Source organism: Suricata suricatta, chromosome 14, assembly GCF_006229205.1.
Source record: "Suricata suricatta isolate VVHF042 chromosome 14, meerkat_22Aug2017_6uvM2_HiC, whole genome shotgun sequence".
NCBI classification, from domain to species: domain Eukaryota; kingdom Metazoa; phylum Chordata; class Mammalia; order Carnivora; family Herpestidae; genus Suricata; species Suricata suricatta.
In genome coordinates this window covers 84859022-84880569 of record NC_043713.1, presented here as the reverse complement: position 1 = coordinate 84880569, position 21548 = coordinate 84859022, and the positions used below count along the sequence as shown (strand labels likewise).

Here is a 21548-nt window from a genome sequence, read left to right as displayed (position 1 = left end):
GAAATTACAATAAACATTTATTAAGCTGCGATTTTCACAATATTTTCATTCTGTTCTGAAATCGGTCTATGGATATCTCTACAGAACACTAAAGCCAGTGATTTGATAAATAAGAGGAATGTATGTATCATTTTGCAAATAAAAGAAGCCTTATACAGTTAGGTCTCTATTTGATACTCATAGAATATCTTCTGTGGAACTAAAGTGCATACACACCACAGACACACGCACACCACCGTATTCAAATCAGATGGATGTATATTCAGTGGGAAATCAAATGCTATATAAAATCTATAACCAGATACACAAAGTAGGAACTGAACCGTGTACACACCGTTTGGTAATGGACGCCATAACCTCACGAGTATGATTTCCAGTTAAGAGGAAGAGAAACGATTGCTCTGCTGGATTTTACGTAAGCGCAAATCACCGTCACCGTCACAAGAAATCAATCGGATTACACGGCACCCAGAGATTGAACACACATGCGTATATGAAGCTGACGCTACAATAAAACCTTGACATCTGCAAAAACACATTGGAACGTGTGGTCATAACACCATTAGCTGCCACAGGTTTTCTGTAGACGATGCAAATGACATTCAGCGTTCTACGCCAGCTGGCGTGTCTCCTGCCACATGGGAGCATCGCCAAGGAGCAAAGCACAGAACTCAGGACGCCGAACAAAGTTTGCTAATCCCGATAGCATACTGGCTGTCCATTACTAACTTTAAGGGTCCTGTGTTAGATCCTGCGAAAAATAGAGAATTCTATCACTTGCTGTTCACAAGTGAGGAGCGAAAGGTCCAAGACTCAAATGACCATAAACGAAACTTTGCAGAATGGAGATATGTTATTACTATTTTTAATTTGGGGGTGAGGGGGACGGCCTTAGGAGTTCCCTCTAATGCAAGCTGGCTGGAGGGCCGGAGCTGGCTTTTGGGTTAAGTGAGGCAATTCAAACCCCGTCAGGGAGAAGCTGTCGGATGCCCTTCATCTAAAGCATCTAAAGGCTGCTTCCTGCCACCATAGAGATGTAGTGCGGACACACGCCCTCTCCACGTGGGATGGGCTTCGGGGGGGCCCTGTGTGGCACGCTGTGCCCGGTGGCTTTAGGGAACTGTGTTAAAAACCTTTCAATGGCATTCGCCTCCGTGCCGTCAGCCGTTACCTTCCTCAGCGAAGACCCGGGCACGATTCACAAGACCAGCTTTCACGAAATTCTGTTGCTGCTTTTTGTCACCGGAAGTGATGGGGGGGGATATCACTGAAACGTGGAGCCGAAACCCCCCAGAAGCAAGGGGACGCTGACCCTGATCGGTACGGGGAATGTGTTTACGGAAGGCTGATGGGCGGCGAGGCGTCTTTGCCGGCGTGTCCGGGAAGAGGTCCCTCTGATCACAGACTCTAGGAGATCCCTACGAATCCGGCGATTTTGAGATCGTTGGGCCTGTTTCTTTTCTGTCCTTGGTGTTGGCTGTGTTACGGAGGCAGCAGGAAAGAAAAACTGATGGACGTTAAGTTATCTGGAAAGCAGCCTTAATCGGAACCATCCACGGTAGTTTCCATCAGGATTTCTTACATCACCCTGAACGGAGTGTTGTGTGAATATATTCTACAGCCCGGAAGACATTAAAAAAAGGTTTCTCTTCCAGGCATGAGATATGGTACAAAAATACATTTCCCCCCATGTACAAAAGAGAGAAAAAAGAAAGACCTGGGGAGCGGTGGGAAAGGCCAAGCACCCTGGCAAGCTTCCACAGAACGGAGAGAGAAAAAAGGAAATCCCAAACTATTTGGGGTTAAGACTATGCCCAAAACAGAAGTCAAATGTATGCATGAGGAGAGCCAAGAGTTGCTCAAACCTGACATCAATGCTTTCTACCAGAATTCCAAACAACGTTCGGCCCTGAAGGGATGCTTCTTTCTAACCGTAGGCTCTTTCATTAAAAACTGAGGCCGTCTTTCATCGGGGTGCATGAATCCCCAGCAGCGATTTCTACTCGCTGCTCGTGGCCTCGATGTGCCTGTTCCCAGGCGCACGCGCCTCCCTGGATTTGCTGGCAGTGGACATGGTTTTCCTCTCGATTCCTGCACTGCGCGGCGCCTGTAAGGGTTCGCGGGGGAAACAGTGGACGGGGCATCTGGACCAGTGACGGTTCAGGAGTTACCAGCGCTGTGCAGAGAACCCCACCCCTGCCCTGGCCAACTCGAGCAAGGCGATGTTTTGGTATCTCAACCTGCCACACACACGAGAGCCAACAGCACAGAAGGAAGGCAGGCAAGGAGGGCACCCCCGGGGCATGCTGTGTACGCCCTGTGCTGAAACAGATCTGCCTCCAAGCATCTGACTGGCACGGCTTCGATCCAGAAACCATGGGCTCCCCCAATGTCCCCGGAGAAAGGTTTGCCCGGGCAGACCCCAGAGAACAGGCACGCGCTTCAGGAAGTGAACTGAACGCAGCAAAGTTTGGGTCTCCTTAAAAACAGGGGTTTCCTAAACATTCTCAGAGACACCTGCTCCGGTTTTCCAGATGTTTGCCACCAGAAATGAAACTTCACGGACACACCGCACGGGACCTAGCAGACAGCTGAGTGCTTCTCCGGAATGGTGCGTGGACCACAGGGTCTTGTTTGTACCCGATCTGAAGGTGGGGGGTCTCTGCAAATCTGCGTCCAGGGGCTCTGTGAGTGTGGCGGGGGGCCTGCCCGGGCACGTAGGTGGGCAGGGAAGGATTATGGCAGCTGGCACTTCCTTTCCTTGTCACCGTGTTTCCTGGTGCTTACCAACAGGCCTGGGGGGCCCTCCACTGGGGCAGGTGCATGGACCCCGATCCAGCCTCAAGAGGCGCCTCCATCAAGGACCCCACCACTGTCTGCCCCGGAGGTCCCTCTCTGCCCCTAGGCGCCACCTAAAATGAGGGCACCGAGGACCTCAGACAGAAAGCACCTAACGCACGGATCGTAGAAATTTCAGGAAAAGTAATTCGGATCGTCTCCAAGGCATGTTTGTCGCTGCGAATCGCTCCTGAGAATGGCTTCTAAGCAGCAAGAGACTTGAACGTGTTATTAGCTGCTCTCGTTTGTGTTAGTTCTGAGGTCCTGAGTCGACCCACAAACAAACACCCTTGAGCGCATGCCCTTCCTCTACGGGTCAGGTGGGCAAACGGTGACGCCGCGTCAGGGAGACGGGGCAGCTCTGCCCATCACCCGGGGAGCTCTCGGCACCAGACCCCAAAGACCTTTCTTTCCCTCGTCCTTAATTTTCCTTTACGAAACATGGAGGTTAAAATACATCAAAGTTCAGAAAGAGAAAAAACAATCAATCTTAGGTTTTCTACGAGTAACGATCTTTCTCCATTTAGAAACATACGTGACAGGGTTACCGGCGGGGGTCGCGAGGACGCAAAAGATGTTTAGTTTTGTCCCAGACCCCAGCCGCCCGCATCCGGAAATGACGCCCTCCATCAGCTAAGTCACCGCCCACCAAAAATGACATGCAATGAAGTTCAGAGTTTCGGAACACGGGAACAACGCACACAGACCTCACCCACCGATCCCTGCGCCGCGCCGACACACAGTCGCGCTGGAACTTTTCATCCCAAACGTCCGATTCGCCTCGTCTTCCCCTCGATGTAAAGTCCTAGTAAACTTGACTCGACCTGCCTTTATTAAAAACCTTACAAAAGATGTCGTTAAGGGCTTGAAAAAATTAACGGTATGCACTAGGCACAGATAAACTCTTCCTGTACAGCTCATATGGTTATTCTCCTTTGTTTTAAAAAATATTTTTCCGCCCACGAAGGACACTCGGTGGACGGTCCTACATCCGGGATCCATCCTGTCCTTCCTCTGGGACGCGTCCTACGGGGCGACACGTGGCCGGAAACACCCTCGCGAAGCACCGCCTCTCTCGCTCGGGAATGTTTTATTAAGACTGTTTGGGGTTGGCTGTCCTGGTTCGTGGTTTCCTTCTCCTCTTCTGCTTGCCAAGGCGGGGCGCGGGCGCGGGGGGGCCCGGCCGGCCGGCTGGTTGTCACTTGCCGTTGGCGCGGTCCAGGCTCTCCAGCACTTTGTTGAGGCGGATGTTGAGCAGTCTGACCTGGCTCTCCAGGTGCTCCAGCTTCTCCTCCAGGCTGGGGCCGCTGGGGCCGCTGCGCCAGTAGAAGCCCATGGGCCCGGTCATGAAGTAGACGGCCACCACGAAGCACAGCGGCAGCACGGCGTTCTCCGGCTCCCCCTCATACTTGTGCAGCACGTACACGCAGGACAGGGAGAACAGGACCACCCGCGCGATCCAGAAGAAGCGGCCGAACACGGCGTGCAGGAGGCTGAAGGTGACGCCCAGGGACAGCGACAGGAACCAGTAGGCCAGGAGCACGACGCCCACCAGCAGGAGCGCGCGGGCCGGGCTGCTGGCCACCGAGGCCGGGCTGAAGTACTGGTGCAGGTTCGACACTGTGGGACAGAGAAGAGGGACAGCGGTGGGTCAGCAGGGGCCCAGGCTTCTCTGCAAGCAGGGGTGGGGGGGGGGCAGCTAACCTGCTGGTTCTCTGCAGTCGGCCGCCAGCAGGCCCCGGGGGGAGGCGAGGCCCCCTCCAAGACCACCTGCTGTATCCTGAGTTTAAAACACCTTTCATAGGGGCGCCTGGGTGGCTCAGTCGGTTAAGTGACCAGCTTTGCCTCAGGTCATGATCTCATGTTTCATGGGTTCAAGCCCCATGTCAGGCTCTGTGCTGATAGCTCAGAGCCTGGAGCCTGCTTCAGATTCTATGTCTCCCTCTCTCTCTCTGCCCCTCCCTTGCTCGCACTGTCTTTCTTTGTCTCTCAAAAATAAATAAAAGACATTAAAAAAATAAACAAACAAACAAAAAAAACAAAACACCGCTCATGGCAGGGCAGAGCCTGCAAGCCTGTCCTTGGTTCCCTTCCTTCCTGTCTTCCTGGTAACAAACGCCCAGTTGTAGGCTGGGTGCGTTTCCAGCTGCCCTTGACACTCCGAGACCAAGCTGTGGTCAAGGAGAGGTTTTTGTGGTGGTGTTGTGGGTTTCTTTTTTTTCCCCTAAAAGTTGCAGGAATGTGCCCTTTACCTCTTCTTCTGTCTCCTGGGATGTAGATGCAATGGCAGGAGGGGGAGCGGCTGCTTTGGGCCATGAGGTAAGGGAAGTCACCTACTGGGGAGCACTAAGATGGACGGTGCCTTGGTCCTGAGGACCATGTGCTGCAAAGCCACCTTCCTGCCTAATCACCTACCTGCAAACTCTCACACAGAGAAATAAGCTTCCGTCTTGTTTAAGCGGCTGTTACTTTGGGTCTCTTACTCACTGCCTAACCTAAATCGTACATGAAGCTCCAAGCGTGGAGGGGAAGAGGAGCTGCATCTTCCGTGTGCCCAACTTAAGGCCATGTTCAAACAGAAAAGGTAAAAGGATGAAAGATGCAAAATTTCATACTTCAGGATGTACACCATACAGTCATCACTTTGTATGTTACCCTCCCCATACCTATTACCTTGTAACTAGAAATGTGTACCTTTCTGTCACCTTATCCCATTCCCACACCCACCATCACCCACCTCGGACTATAAATCTGATCTCTTTTTCCCTGAGTTGTTGCTGTTGTTTAAGATTCTATATGCAAGTGAGATTATATAGAATTTGTTTTTCTCTGACTTATTTCTCTTAGCACGAGGCCCTCAAGGCCCATCACGTTGTTGCAAATGGCAGGCGGGATTTCCTCATTTACGGCTGAATAATATCCCCCTGTGTGTGTGTGTGTGTGTGTGTGTGTGTGTGTGTGTGTGTGTGTACACACCACTCCTTCACCCATGCGTCCGAGGAGGGACAGGCAGGCTGTTCCTCTGCCTTGGCTATCACAGGCAACGCCGCCGTGAACGTGGGGGTGCACACACCGCTTTGACACAGCGTTTCCACTTCCTTGGGGTATACTCCCAGAAGCGCCTGCTGGGTCACACGGTAGTTCTATTTCTAATTTTTCTCAGGAATCTCCATCCTGTTGTCCAGAGCGGCTGCATCAGTTTACGATCCCACCAACAGCACACAAGGAAGGGTCCTTTCTGTCTGTGCGCGTCCCCACCAGCGTGTGTGATCTCTTGTCCTTTTGAGAATAGTCCTTTCCAGGAGGTGTGACATAATATGTGGTTCTGATTTGCCTTTTCCTGATTAGTGATGTTGAGCACCTTTCTAGGGAACTGTCGGCCATTTGCTTTGGGGGGGGTATAAATGTTTACTTATTTTAAGAGAGAGAAAGCACGCACACACAAGGCGGGAGGGGCAGAAAAAGGAAAGAGAGGATCCCAAGCTGCTTTCACTCAGTGCAAAGCCCGACGTGCGGCTCGATCCCAGGAACCGTGAGATCATAACCTGAGCTGAAATCAAGTGTAGGATGCTCAACGGACTGAGCCACCCAGGCGCCCTGTTAACTGTTGGCCATTTGCCTGTCTTCTTTGGAAAAACGTCCAATGGGTCCTTTGCTTGTATTTTAATCAGACTGTGGGTTTCTTGCTATTGAGTTGTAGGAGTTCTTTATATATTTTGCTTATTAACCCCTTAACAGATATATGGTTTAAAATCACATTTCTAATTTTTTGATGGTTTCTTCTGTTGTGCAGAAGTTCCTTGGTCTGATGTAGTATCCTGGTTCATTTTTGCTTTTTGTGTCAGATCCAGAAAATCATCGCCAAGACCGATGTCAAAGAGCTTTCTGGAGTTTTATGGTTTCTGGTCTTTTTTTTTTTTAATTTTTTTTCTTTTTTTTATTTATTTTTGATACTGAGAGAGACAGAGCCTGAGAGGGGGAGGGGCAGAGAGAGAAGGAGACACAGGATCTGAAGACAGGCTCCAGGCTCTGAGCTAGCTGTCAGCACAGAGCCCGATGTGGCGCTCGAACCCACGTACGTGAGATCTGACCTGAGCCGAAGCCGGAGGCTTAACCGACTGAGCCACCCAGGCGCCCCGGTTTCTGGTCTTATATTTAAGTCTTTAACACATTTGGAATTAATTTTTGTGAGGGGCCTAGCTGGATAGGGGCCTAGCTTCATTCTTTTACATGTGAATATCCAATTTTCCCAGCACCATCTATTGAAGTAACCGTATCTTCTCCATGGAGTGTCCGTTTCCCTTGTCAAATTCTAGCTGGCCATGTATCGTGTGTATTTCTAGGCTCTCAATTCTCTTCCATTGGTCTGCGTGTCTGTTTCATGCTGGCACTACACCGTGTTATTTACTGTTTTGGTTCCTATGGCCTTACACAACTGGAAATCAGGAAGTGTGGTGTTCTTTCTCTGGATTCCTTTGGCTAGTCGGGTCTTGTGCAGTTCCATATAAATTTTAGAATTTTTTTCCCCTGCATCTGTAAAAAAATACCCACTGGAATCTTGATAGGGATTGCATTGAATCTGTAGATGGCTTTGGGTAAATAACAGACATTTTAACATTAATTCTTCCAATCCATGAATGTGGGATACTTTTCCATTTATTTGCACTGTCTCCAATTACTTTCGGTGATGACTTATAATCTTTCACCTCCTTTATTAAGGTTATTCCTAAGCATTTTATTGCTTTTGATGCTATTGTAAATGGGATCATTTTATTTCTTTTTCAGATAAATTCATTACTAGTTTATAAAAATGCTGCTGATTTTTGTACGTTAATTTTGCACCCTGCAACTTTACTGAATTCACTGATTGCATCTAACAGTTTTTTAGGGGAGTCTCTAGGATTTTCTATGGGTAAAATCATGCCATCTGCAAATAGATAATTTTACTTCTTCTTTTCCAATTCTGATGGCTCTCATGTTTTAAGAATAAACATTCTTCTCAAAGTCACAACACCATGGGGTGCCTGGGTGGCTCAGTTGGTTAGGCGTCCGAGTCTTGATTTTGGCTTGAGTCGTGATCTCAGTTCGTGACTCTGAGCCGTGGCGTTGGGCTCTGTGCTGTCGGTGAGGAGCCTGCTTGGGATTCTCTCTCCCCCTCCCTCTGCCCTTCCCCTACTTGTATGTGCACGTGGCATGATCTCTCTCTCTCTCAAAATAAATGAATAAACTTAAAACAAAAAAGGTATATAGTCCAACCTATTCAGCATATTATAAACGTGGAATTGATATACTGAAGCACCCCTTGAATGCGCGGCCTCACACACATTGCTGGAGAAGGGGGACCTCACAGTTCCCCTGAGGGCCTCAGGAACGCCCCCCAGGGTTCCTCAGAGCATACTTTGAGAACCACTGGACTTGCCTATATATATCTGAAGCCACATACCATGTGTTTTTACCAAGGGGCTAGGCTAGGTGACCAGCGAGGACGAGGACCCTCGTGGGGTGGATCTCGGACCGGGGCAGGGAATGTCGACACAGGCACCACGACTTTACCAAAGCCGCTCTGCCATCCAGCGAGGGTGGCGGGAAGCAGCCTGCCTCTCCGGACGCCCGAAAAGTCCCAGCCAGAGCATGAGCGACTGGGCATGTCCTGACTGAACCCACGTCCTGGAGCTGCCACCAACGAAGTGTCACAGGCAGAGCGGCTTAGACAACAGGACACACATATCCTCACCTGGTGTGAGGGCAAAAGGTGTCGGTGGGGTCCCGTCTTCTGAGGCCCGTCCCAGGCCCCTCCCCGCTTCTGGGGTGCGCGGGCAAGGCCTGGCCTTGACTCGTGGAGGCGTCCCCCGACCTCCGCTTCGCCATCACGTGGCCTTCTCCCCGCGGTCGCTGGGTCCGAGCCCCCTCCCTGCGAGGTCACCAGTCACACTGGGTGAGGGGCCACCCCATTCAGAGCCGGGGAGGCCGGCTCTGCGCGCGGCAGGACTCCGACGGCCCCCTGCGTGGGGAATCGTGGCTGGGTGGGTCCTACATGTGCTTTTCGGAGCGGAGCCCCTTTGTAAGCCGACGGGTGCTCGTAAGGCATTCCCTGCCGGCCAGGCGCTGCTCTGATGGCCCCGCACAAAGTGTCATCTGGTCCTCGCGACGTGTGACGATGCGAGTGTTTTCCACTCGGGGACTCAGGCATCCGGCGTGACGTGGCCCGCGTCCCGCAGCGAGGCAGGGAGCCTGGTTTCCGGAGCCGCACCCGCTGCGCTATCCTGACAGGTCTCACCGCCTGCGCGCCCGAGATGTCTTCCAAGCCTCGGGGAGAGAGAAGAGCTGGCCGAAGGACGGAGACGTTAAGTCCGTCCTTCCAACTCCCTCCCAGAGAGTGACTTCGGCCCCCAGACCCAGAGCAGGCTGAGGCCATGGTGTCCGTTCTGGGAGCCGTCGGCCACGTGTGACCGCCGAGCGCTTGAAAGTGGCGGGTCTGAACCGAGATGCGCTGCTCAGATCCAGGCTGGGTCACGAAGGCTGAGTACCCCCCAAAACGTGCAGACGCCCCATTAATAATTCCGCACGTGTATCACAAGTTGAGATGATGATATTTTGAATCTATTGGGTTAACTAAAATACCTTATTAAATTAGTGCCGCCAGTTTCTTTTTAGAAACTAGAACACGTGACATGATCTGGCATCCTCCTTCTACTGGGCGGCCATGGCTAAGGAGGCTCCACTCTAACCGGCACCCCGAGAAATTCTGGAGACAGAAAGTAGAGAATTGTGCTCATGGAAACCCTTTGCCCCAGCATATCCGACTTTGGGATACTGTCTCCCATAAAGCCTTTTGCACGCTCAGCCTTCTAAGCAGAAGATGCAAATCCCAAAGGCCTCCGGATGCCTTGACTTTTATGCGAGGAAAGGACAGGACGTAGAAGGAGTTCCTTCACCTCCGGAACGTGCCGGCTGCCTGCACCACGAACGCGAGCACGCAAGCCTGTGCGGAGCGACTCTGTTCTGATCCCCTCCCGGCTGATCCGGAGGCCGTCTCCACCACAGCCTTCCTCTCCAAGCCGCATGCAACTGGCTGCAATCACGTTTGCCTCTCCAGGGCTCATCGCTGGTCAGGAACGGAAATACCGAGAGGGGAACAGTCTGGGCAGGCGGTGAATGGGTTCCGAGCAGGATTGCACACGGTTGCTGTACCTGGGTTAGGTGTTGGCTCAGCCAGACTCCCGGGAGGGGCCCTCAGAGGCCCCTGGAGGCTGCAGGTGGCACGCAGCCTCCTCTCAAAGGGCCACACTGCTGCCTCAGATCCCCCACCTGAGTGGGAGGTGCCCTGAGTTGGCCTGAGACGTCTTACAAGTTGAACCTGGTGACTCAAGGCTGAAGACAGGCTCCCAGCGGCTGAAGGGGACCATCGCAGGCGTGAGCGGGGGAGCCCCACCTACAGGGCCCGGTCTCCAGGCTGTAAGGCGGAGTGTCACGGGCGGCCGGGAGGGTTCTGGAAGACTCTCTGCAGGCGGTAAGGCTGCACTGCTTTCCCACAGCCGCTCAACATGGGGGCCTAAAGCACTGGGAATGTATCGTCTGGCCAGCTGGGGGCCAGAATCCGAAGCCACGGTGTGGGCAGGGCCGTGCTCCCTGCACGCTCAGAGGGAGACCCTACTGCCTCTTCCAGCTCCTGGGGGCTCCGGGCATCCTGGGCTGTGGCCACGTCCCTCTAGGCTCTGCCTCCATATCCAGAGGGCCACCTCTTCTCCGTGTGTTTGTCTCCGCTTCCAAACTGCCCTCCTCTTACAAAGACACCAGACACTGGATTTAGGACCCACCCTAATCCACCATGACCCCATCCTGGTCACATCTGCAAAGACTCTATTCCCAAATCAGGTCACATTCGCATGTATTGGAGCTTTTTGGGTACTTTTGGGGGGACGCAAGTGAACTTCCACCAGCAGCAAACTAGTGGGGCCAAGAGTCCTCTAACTTTTACTAAAGATGGGCCCCTGTGCAGCAGACGCAGAGCGAGGCGGAGGGTGCAGCCTGGGGGAGATGGGCAAAACCCTGCTCACGGGAGCCGAGATTCCGGAATAGAGGTGGGCAGCAAACACGCACACACACACATACACGCGCGCACACACACACGCGCGTGCATGCTGTGGAACACTACAGCTGATGCGGGATTGTGGGTATGAGCACAGGCTCCCTGCACGGGGTCATCAGGATGGGCCTCCTGGAGGCGGAGTCATGTACCAGAGACCTGATGTCAATTTCAAGAGCAAGAGAAGTCTCTGGGCAGTTTTAAGGTGAGGGACCTGATCTGACTAATGCTTTGTTTTTCTTTTAATCACTCTATGCAACAAAAGAAGTAATGAAAATTAAAATCACCCTGGCTGGTTTGCTGAGAGGGACCCACAGGGGCCGAGAGAGGACACGGAGGTGGGAAGCGTGCAGGGACAGGCTAACACAGCAAGCCTGAGCCCGCTCTCTGGGAAGATGCGTTGGAATGGATTAACATGGCCCTTGGCTGACACTCAGGAACTTGGATTTCTGGAGTGCGATATGGTGATTTATAAGAAGTACATATACTCGGTCTTCGTCTTCGTCCCTGGCAGAGCTCCTAAACCCTTTGGATTTTTCTACGGGATGGGAGCAATAATGGGGTCTCGATAATCCCTAACAGGGTCCTTTGGCCACTCCTGGGTCTGTGTTGACGCGGTGACCTCTGGACGGGCCCCCATGGATGGGGGCTGGGTGCGAGGAGAACCCACTGTGAGAAGGTCGGAATTTCCGTCCCATCCCCTGCCCCCCCAGGGACGGGATGGCGGCTGGAGGCCGAGTCAGTCACCAATGGCCAGTGACTCAATCGATCGTGCCCATGTCGTGGGGCCTCCCCAAAAACTCGCCAGGGGGTTCCCAGCTGGGGAGCTAAGGGAACCTCAAAGCTCCGTGAGCCTTCCTACAGACCCCGGCTGGCCATCGCCTGCCTCTGGCTGTTCCTGAGCTCGATCCTCCTGCAATAAACTGCTAGGCTAGTAAGGAAGCGGTTTTCTGGGGTTCTGTGAGCCGCTCTGGCAAATCAATCAGACCCAAGGAGTGGGAACCTCCGATCCAGACAGCCGCTCGGTCAGAGGCACAGGTGGGCTTCGGCTGGCGTCTGAAGACGGAGGGGCGGCCCTGCGGGGGGAGCCCTGGCCCCGCGGGCTTGCTCTGAGACTACCTCCAGGTGCAGGGGCTCAGAATTCAGGTAGATTCGTGGGGCGCCTGGTCAGTGTCCACGGAGAATGGAGTTATTTGCTCGGCGGGGTGGAAGAAACACAGGGATTAGAGGGGCCTTCCCTCGACTCCCTGATGGGGGCGCTCTCTGTGCTGGACGATTTACACAAATTCTGTGCCCCAGGCCGACCGCCTGCTTTCCCGCGGGGTGTGTCAGTGTCCGGCGGAAGGTGCCCACGTGCCCAGCCCCTAAGAAACGCCCGGGGCGCGGCGTCTCTAACAGGCCTCCCTGGTTGCTGACACTTCACGCGTGTCGCTGCAAATCGCTGCGGGTGGAATCGGGGTGCCCCCGGGGCTCCCACCGGCCTGGCCCCCCTTGCTGGGGGCGCTTTGTGCCCTCGTGCTGGGACAGATCACAGCCCGTGCGCGACGACGCCGTGCTGAGTCCTCCTAGAGACTCGCCGCACCTGGGGGTGGTCGTGGGCGCCTCGGCACAGGCGGGAGGGGGGCAGCCGGGACCAGGGCCGTGCCCACGCATTCAGCTGTGCCAGAGGCAGGCTCCTGCTTTGGCGCGGAGAAGCGGGTCCCATGCAGGCCAGCTCGGCAGCGATCGGCGGGCCACACACGGCTCCTTCCGCTCCGGGAGCGCCTCAAGCTCCACACGAAATCCCTCTCTGCCCAAATGCCTGTAGGAGTTCGTGATGGGTCCCGACACCCTGGCGGCTCCGTGTCTGCTCTTCGCAGCTCGCCTGGGGGCCAAGGCGGCCCTACCTACATGTACCTCATCTTCAATAGCATCTGTAGGGGCGCCTAGGGGGCTCAGTTGGTTGAGCAGCTGACTTCGGCTCAGGTCAGGATCTCACAGTCTGTGGGTTCGAGCCCCGCATCGGGCTCTGTGCTGACAGCTCAGAGCCTGGAGCCTGCTTCGGATTCTGTGTCTCCCTCTCTCTCTGACCCTCCCCTACTCACTCTCTGTCTGTCTCTCTCTCAAAATAAAATAAAAGACATAAAAAAAATTTTTTTTAAACCCCAGCATCATGAATCTTGGTTTTGATGGGCCAATTCTTTATGCAACTATCCCAATAAAAAAATGTTCATTTGTGGGGGCGCCTGGGTGGCTCAGTCAGTTAAGCATCCGACTCTTGATTTCGGCTCAGGTCATGTTCTCATGGATTGTGAGTTCAAGCCCCACATTGGGCTCTGCGCTGACTGGGCGGAACCTGCTTGGGATTCTCTACCTCTCTCTCTGGCCCTCCCCTGCTCACACTGTCTGTCTCTCTGAAAATAAATTAACAAACTTAAATTTTTTTAAATGTTCATTTGTGTCCTCACTGCCCCCCCAAGGGGTCCCCTCTGCCAGCCACTGTGGGTACCATGTCCACACTTTGAGAACCACTAGAATAAAACGGCACCTTGAATGAACGCCTCCCCCCAACCCCCACCGCCACGTACCGTCAAGTCCAAGAACGTCCAAGAGATCTGTCCAAACTTTCCACAGCGTTTCAATGAACATATCCACCCCCAGCACGAACCTTTCGGTCAGCCTGGTCAGGAACTGCAGAAACAAGAGAGGGTCACCACCACGGACTGGGACAACAGCCCCCCTTCTCCTGGTCCGACCGGGTCCACGGGTTTACACTCAGTGGGAAAAGAGCCAGCCAGTGACGACGGACACACCAGGAGTGGCCCCGCAGCCTGGGCAGACATGAGCTTGGTAGGCTGGGAGCAGGGCAAATCTGGTGAAGCCCCCTCCTCCACAGGCGGGGTGGGAGACAGGAGGTCCCTGCAGAGCTGACCGCTCCACTCGATTTCTCCTAGAGCCCATGAAGCTCAAGGTCTCCTACTTTCCTCTGCCTGATTTTTGATTATTTTTTAATTTTTTTAATGTTTACTTATTTTTGAGAGAGAGAGAGAGAGAGAGGGGGACGGAGGGAGGGAGAGGGAGAATGAGCAGCCGAGAGGCAGAGAAAGAGGGAGACACAGAATCGGAAGCAGGCTCCAGGCTCTGAACTGTCAGCACAGAGCCCGATGAGGGGCTTGAACCCACGAACTGTGAGATCATGACCTGAGCCAAAGTCGGCCGCTTAACCGACTGACCCCCCCGGTGCCCAGACTGTTATTCACATACCACTTCATGTTTTCAAAGTGTCCCGGGGACAACATCATGATAATCTCATTCTAGAACATGCTCATCACCTCGGAAGAAACCCGCATCCACGGAACCCCTGGGTGGCTCAGTCGGTGAAGTGTCTGACTCTTGATTTCAGCTCGGGTCACGATCTCGTGGTTCATGAGACTGAGCCCCACGTCGGGCTCTGTGCTGACGGTGCCATGGCCTGCTTGGGGTCCCCTCTCTCTCTCTGCCCCTCCCCTGCTCGATGGCTCTCTCTCAAGACAGATAAATAATCTTTAAAAAAAGGAAGAAAGAAAGAGTCCCGTTCCCCTCAGCAGCCTAGCACCATCGCTCACCCCTGACCGAGGCAACCGCTCATCCCCCTCGGTGGATTGGCCGACCCCAGACTTCCCACTTCTTGCTTTTTTCACTCCAGACAACACCTCCCGTGTCGTGCGAGGAATCAGGCGTGTGTTCCTCTCCACGGCCGAGAGCGTCCCACAAACACCCCCTGTGCTGCGTGTCCTGCCACAGAAGGACGTCTGATCTGTGCGTGTTTGTGAGAGCAGGTAACAGGCTCTACAACAGGCTCAAACGGAGGAGAAAGGAAGGGCCCCACGCCCAGGCTTTTCTGAGAAAAGGGCACTGCCCCCCCGGCGCCGTCCCTCAGAAAGAGTCTGAGGAAACAGCTGTTTTGGAAGGAAGGGACACCAGCGCTGACGTTGCTGGACGTCTCTGTGCCTCAGTTTTGTCATCTGTTAAATGGAGCAAAGACAGGATCGGAGCTGCAGAGGCCTCCGTGTGGGAGCCCAGGCGGCGGAGCTGGTACGGGCGCTCCCGCCGCGGGGCCTGCCGACGCGGGTCTCCAGGGAGGTGCCGGAGACCGGCCGGCCTTGGGACACCCTCCTGCCCCAACATGCCCGGTGTTGCTCAGGGGAGAGAACAGGCCCGTCCTGAAAACCGGGCTGGGCAGGGTGGCTGAGAGCAGAGCAGGCCCACTGCTGGCCTTCTAACCTGGCCCGGGGGCTGGCGCTGGCGCTTTGGCTACTGTTCCAGCGACGTGACACCGTGAAGGACATCCGAGATGAGCCGAACCCCGAGGACCTCAGAACGTGACTGGAATTAACAAGGCGTCAGAGAGGTAAGAAACGCCAAGACGGTGTCACCAGGCTGAGCCCTAACCCAACGGGACCCGTGTCCTTGTAAGAGGAGCGGATCAGGACGCAGACGCGCTCAGAGGAAAGGCCCCATGAGCACACGGAGAGAAGGCGCCGACGCACATACCCCGGAGAGCTGCCCAGGTCGCGGTTTTCCAGGGAACTCCTGCTACCGGAGCTGCCCAGCGTGTGGCACTGACCGGGGGTCACAACACAGCCCGGAGCCTGCAGGGCTCTCCCACCACCACCGGGCAGCCCACACCCAGCCACAGGGGACCGTGAACTTGCCTTCAGGGCCATGCCCACCTTCTCGGGGCCCCAGGAGCCACTGTAAACATAAAGAGGAGGAGGGGCGGTTGAGCATCGGACTTCGGCTCAGGTCATGATCTCACCGTTCATGGGTTCGAGCCCCGCGTTGGGCTCTGTGCTGACAACTCGGAGCCTGGAGCCTGCGTCAGATTCTGTGTCTCCCTCTCTTTCTGCCCCTTCCCCAATTGTAATCGGTCTCTCTCAGTCTCTCAAAAATAAATAAATGTAAAAACATTTTTTTAAATGAAATTGACTGTGGTGAGGGCCGTGCAGCTCTCTGAATATACACAAAACGACTGAACGGTCCATAAAGCTGAAAGCAAAACAAGAAAAGTAAGAGAACGGGGGTGTACTGTTAAAAAATGTCATTGTCAGAAAAGCTCTCCACACCAAAAACCCAGGGGACGTTGACAGACTAAAGGACACTCAAGAGACATGTCAAATAAAGTGTTAGTTTTTTTTTAAGCTGTAAAGGAAACGTGAATATAGACCGTGTGTAATAAGTTTTTACTGTACTAATTTGGGGGGGAGGGACCACGGTATTAGGGTTCGGTAGGAGAAAGGATCAGGATGTTTGCAACTTACTTTTTTTAATGTTAATTCATTTATTTTGAGAGAGAGCGCGCGCAGGAGCAGGGGAGGGGCAGAGAGAGAGAGGCTCCGAGGGGTCAGCTCAGAGCCCGACCTGGGGCTCCATCTCACAAACCACAAACCATGAGATCATGACTTGAGCCAAAATCAAGAGTCAGATGCTTAGCTAACTGAGCCCCACAGGTGCCCCTGGAACTTACTTTCAAATGGTTCCGCGAAGAAAACAGCGTGTCTGTGCGTCTGTGTGAGTGTGTAAAGAAAAAGAGAGAAACCAGTTTGGGGAAAATGTGGGTTCGGTGGGGAGTTTCTAGCTGCTCCTCATGCTAGTCTGTCAACTGTCCTGTATTTCCAAATTTTCCATAATAAAAACAGGGAACATTTGGGTTGTGCTGGTGTTCTCACAGGTGTGTGTACACACACATCAAAATTTGTCAACTTGTGCACTTGTGGCCACGTTTATCCCACTTTAAATACGTGTGTCTATTGAAGTGTAAGATCAGTCACACCTCCATGAAGCCGCTAAGATGGATGGGAAAAAAAAGGCTGGAAAGTGTCAGAGTTATTTTGCTCAAAAAACTTGCTGGCAAACTAAAAAATGGCAGCGTCTCAAAAAATCAAAAACAAAAGACCAAGAGCTCAATAGAGGGGCGCCTGGGCGGCTCAGTCGGTTAAGCATCCGACTTCCACTCAGGTCACGATCTCATGGTTCGGGGGTTCGAGCCCTGTGTCAGGCTCTACGCTGACAGCTCGGAGCCTGGAGCCTGCTTCGGATTCTGTATCTCCCTCTCTCCCTGCCCCTCCCCTGCTCACTTTCTGTCTCTCTCTGTCTCTCAAAAATAAATAAATGTTAAAACAAATTAAAAATAAAAAGCATACATAGAACTGGGTGTAAAGACAAAACTAAGGCCCCGCGTGTAGGGCTCTGCACTGGCCACACAGAGCCTGCTTGGGGCTCTCTCTTTGTCTGCTCCACCCCCTCTCAAAATAAATAAACTTACAAAAAAATAAAATAAAAAAAAGTTGTGAAGGCACAGACCCTCGGACTCAGCGGTTCCATTGCTAACAACCTGCACACAAAAATCTCTATAGAAGGACCTCTACTGCCGCAGATTTGGAGCAAAGGACGGGAGAGCTAAGGAAGGCACATCCGGGATGGCAGTCTGCTGGTTGCACCCCTCCCAAAGGAAGGAAGGGGAGCTTTATGCACAGGCTGGGTCTGGTTTCCAAAATTTGGTGAGGAGGAGGAGGAGGAGGAGGGGGGGGGGGGGGGGGGGGGGGGGGGGGGGGGGGGGGGGGGGGGGGGGGGGGGGGGGGGGGGGGGGGGGGAGGGGAGAAATACTTGCAAAGGCATGCGTAATGAAAACCAGAAAACCCACGAAGGGGCAGGTCTGTATGAACGCTCCGAACACCTGGCTCCTCTAGGAAGGAAAATGCGAGATGGGCCAGAGGCGGCAAGCAGATTTACTTCTTTACCCTTTGCGCTATTTGAAATGGCATTGCAAGCACCTATGGCCTCATTGTTTTTTTTAATGTTAAGCTTCTTAAAAAAACAACTAAGAAACAAAAGAGTAACAAAAACACCAGCTCTCCGCTCAGCAGTCAGAGGCTCCCTCCGTGTGGGCCCAGCTTCTTCCCCGTGCTCCCCGTGATCCACATGCCAGTGGGCCACCTGTGAACCCGACCCCGGCCTTGTCTCAGCCCTTCCCTGCCCTGCCCACCCAGCTTCCCAGACCCAACTCACTCCTTCCTCCACCCCCGTCTCCCGCTCTCCACAGGCCTTTCTGGCCTCACTAGTGACTCTGCTTTGTTACCTCCATCTCCCTCTGTCCCTTGTTACCTCTGTACAGCTTGACTGCGAACCTTCTCTGGCCCTCACACACCAAACCTGTTCCTACCCCAGGGCCTTTGCTCATGCTACTCCCTTTGCCTGGGACGCTTTGTTCCTCCAGCTCCTTCCCCTTCAGCTCACTTCTCTGGCCACTCTATTCCAAGTAACTTCCAATTCTGCAGAGGTTACAAGTGTAGACATTCCCGGTCCCCTCCCACTGATTAGTGGAACCAGGGCCAAGAGATTCAACCTTTGCATCGCCTTACATCCCTCATCCTTAAAACACGGCTGATAACAGAGCCTCTCTCTTAGAACCGCGCAAGGCACACACTGAGCTTAAACAAAGATTACTCATCATTAACACATCATCTTCTCTTATCTCTTTAAATGGCACTTACTACTCTGAAATAATCTTTCTTTTTTTAATCGTTTATTTATCTTTGAGAGAGAGACAGAGTGTAAGGCGGGGCGGGTAGGAAGAGCAGAGAGGGGGAGACACAGAATCGGAAGCAGGCCCCAGACTCTGAGCTGTCAGCACAGAGCCCGACGCGGTGCTCAAACCCACAAGCTGTGAGATCATGACCTGAGCCAGAGGTGGACGCTGAACCGACTGAGCCCCCAGGCGCCCCGGAAACAGTCTTGATTTAGGTATCTGACTTATCTATTGCCTGTCCCGGGGAAGGTCCTCAAGAGGGGACATTTTGTCTGGCTTGTGCTCATATCACAGGCACTTAAGAAATTTTTGAATATTGTTGTAAAATACTCATAGCAAAACCAATTTGCCAATAAACTATTTAAAAAAAGAAAACTAAAGGAAAAAAGCTATTTCTAAATATATAAGCACATTACAAAATGAAAAATAAAATAAAATAAACTACACATAGCATAAAGTTAACCAGGGGCTCCTGGGGGGCTCAGTCAGTTAAGGGTCTGGCTTCAGCTCAGGGCATGATCTCACAGTCTGTAGGTTCAAGCCCCGCGTCGGGCTCTGTGCTGACCTCTCAGAGCCTGGAGCCTGCTTCAGATTCTGTGTCTCCGTCTCTCTCTGACCCTTGAGCTGTCTCTCTCTGTCTCTCAAAAATAATAAGTAAATAAATAAAAGTTAACCAGTTGAACATTTTAAAAGGTACGCTTCATTGGCACATGGTACATTCACACTGCTGTGCACCGTCACCTCTACCTAATTCCAGAACATTTTCTGCCCTTAAAAGAAACCCACCCCCCACCCCCGATCGATGAAGCACTCTCCACACCTCCCCCCTAGCAATCACTCATCTACTTCCAGTCTCTATGGATTTGCTTATTCTGGAACATTTCATACAAATACAGCCACAAAACAGGTGGCCTTTTGTGACCGGCTTCTTTTATCCATTTTTTTTTTCCTTTTAATTGTTTTCAAGATTCCTCCATGTAAGCTCTCTGAGTGGCTCCTTCCTTTTCAGGGCTATGTAATATTCTGTGTGGGGACAGGCTCCCGTTTCTTCATTCATCAGCGGACAACATTGGAGTTGTTCCCACCCTTTGGCTAATGTGAAAAGCACTCATATTAACACGTATGACAGGCAACTTTATCATTTTTAATTGAAAAATGAGTCTATCACTCTCCTACCAGATGAATACCCTTCTTCTAGAAATACCTTCTGCCATTTACTAAACACTTATTCACTACCTAGTATTATACAACTAAATCGGATTTGGCCCTCTGATTTGTCTCCTCTGGAGATGGAGAAAGGGCAAGTCAGCTAGTAACTCCACTCCATGTGCTGGACAGCAAGGCCCACACTCCAAACCAGAACACCACGGGTTTATTTAAGCCAAGGCCTAGCATAGACTACGGGTGTTTCTTTAAACACTCTCAAACTCGGGGGCGCCTGGGTCGTGCAGTCGGTTAAGAATCCGATTTTAGCTCCGGTCATGATCTCACAGTTCATGGGTTCAAGCCCCGTGTCAGGCTCTGTGCTGACAGCTAGCTCAGAGCCTGGAGCCTGTCTTCAGATCCTGTGACTCCTTCTCTCTGACCCTCCCCTGCTCACGCTGTCTCTGTCTCTGTCTCTGTCTCTCTCTCTCTCTCTCTCTCTCAAAAATAAATAAAAACATTTAAAAAATAAAATAAAATAAACAAAATAAACACCTTCAAAACTCACGACCCCCCAAACTGGTCTGGCAGGATTGATGGGGGGCGGGGGGGGGGTGGACCAGAAAGGGTCTTGAGGCAGAAAGACCCGCGAAGGCACCAGTGTGCCCACTCTGCCACTGTTTGACTTGAAGCCACTCGTCACCACGCTGTGCCTCAGTTTCCCTATCTGTAGAATGAAAACACCAACAGTACCTACTCATAGGGTTTTTCTGAGAACCGAGTTGACTCTATAAAAGTACATCGCACATTCTAAGCAAATGACAAATCTGCAGCAGCTCCGTGGACCTCGGCTACCCCAGGAAAGAGCTGTGATCTCGACCCAAGAAAAATAGCGATCTGATTTGGCTTTTAATGTTTTGTTTGTCTTGTTTTTTTCCCTTCCATCGAAAGCACCAGAAACCTTCTTTTTTCTTTTCTTTTCTTTTTTTAACCCTGAAAGTCCTTCCAGCAGGGCTAAGCACGTGGATTTGTGCCTCGGCCCGAACGTAACTCCGCAAGAGGATGTAGCTGATACCGATTCGGTCACTACTTTGGGCCAGGAAAGCACCATAATTACAGGAATCATTCATAATCACAACCTCATAACGCAGAGGATAGTATTACCATCCTATTTTAAAGGATAAAGAAACCGAGGCTCAAAGAAATGAACCCACATGTGGCGCAAGGCCGACCAGCTCGGGACAGGGTACAGCCAGAACTTGAGGTCCCGAGCCCGGGGGCGAGCCTGGAGCAAAGATCTTAACAGGAGGAACAGCGGGGGCGGAACCGAGGGAGCCACACGTTACCACACGCAACGGTCTCTCACTCACTTCCCCTTTCTGGGGCCCGGGTGAAGCCTGTGCCACCAGGCTCCAGGGGGCAGAGCAGGGTGCGGGCACAAGTTCCCGCGCTGCTCCCGAGCGCTCAACACACAGGGGTCAGCGGGCTACGGAAAGACCAAAGTCAAAACGCTCCCAATCAAGGGGCGGCACACAGTAGGAGCTCGGGGGGGTCGGGGGGGTGGGGGTCTTGGCCAAAGCAACACTGGAGGCTGCGTTACTCCCTTTCTTGTAAAGTTAAACACACACACACACACACACACACACACACACACACACACACAATATCGTCGCGGTGGAAGGAGGAGGGCCTAGGGTGCTCCGGGGAAGCGGGTCGCAGCGGGGAGAGCGGGGTCGCCGGGGAGAGGGCAGGGCGCCCCCCGGGCAGCCGGCGCAGCGCCCGGCTCACAGTAGGTGCTCATTCAAACGCGCGGACTGAATGAATGAGAGGCGCGGCCGGCGGGAGCGCAGCCCAGGGGCCGCCCGGGCCGCGCCGCGCCGGCGGCCAAGGTCCAAGGAGAAGTGCGGCGCCGAGCGGAGGGCGCCCGAGGCCCTG

The 21548-nt window shown here is 53.0% G+C and overlaps 1 protein-coding gene across 1 annotated transcript; it reads right to left on the bottom strand.

Moving 5' to 3' along the window:
* On the bottom strand, window positions 1-15477 carry BRI3BP (BRI3 binding protein). The gene is made up of 4 exons (XM_029922457.1): window positions 15167-15477; window positions 14509-14677; window positions 13492-13594; window positions 1-4458 (listed from the first exon to the last, which is right to left on the bottom strand). Exons 1-4 carry the CDS (start codon window positions 15229-15231, stop codon window positions 4037-4039), a joined length of 759 nt encoding a protein of 252 aa, XP_029778317.1. The 5' UTR covers window positions 15232-15477; the 3' UTR covers window positions 1-4036.
* Between the last annotated feature and the right edge of the window lie 6071 nt (window positions 15478-21548).

Excerpts from the sequence above, each read along its gene's own strand:
- BRI3BP (XM_029922457.1), bottom strand. The coding sequence starts at position 15,231 with ATGTCCTTCACGGTGTCACGTCGCTGGAACAGTAGCCAAAGCGCCAGC. Across the intron at positions 14,678-15,166 it reads AGCGCCAGCCCCCGGGCCAG|GACACGCAGCACAGGGGGTG; the intron begins GTTAGAAGGCCA and ends CTTCTGTGGCAG. Across the intron at positions 4,459-13,491 it reads GGACGTTCTTGGACTTGACG|TGTCGAACCTGCACCAGTAC; the intron begins GTACGTGGCGGT and ends TCTGTCCCACAG.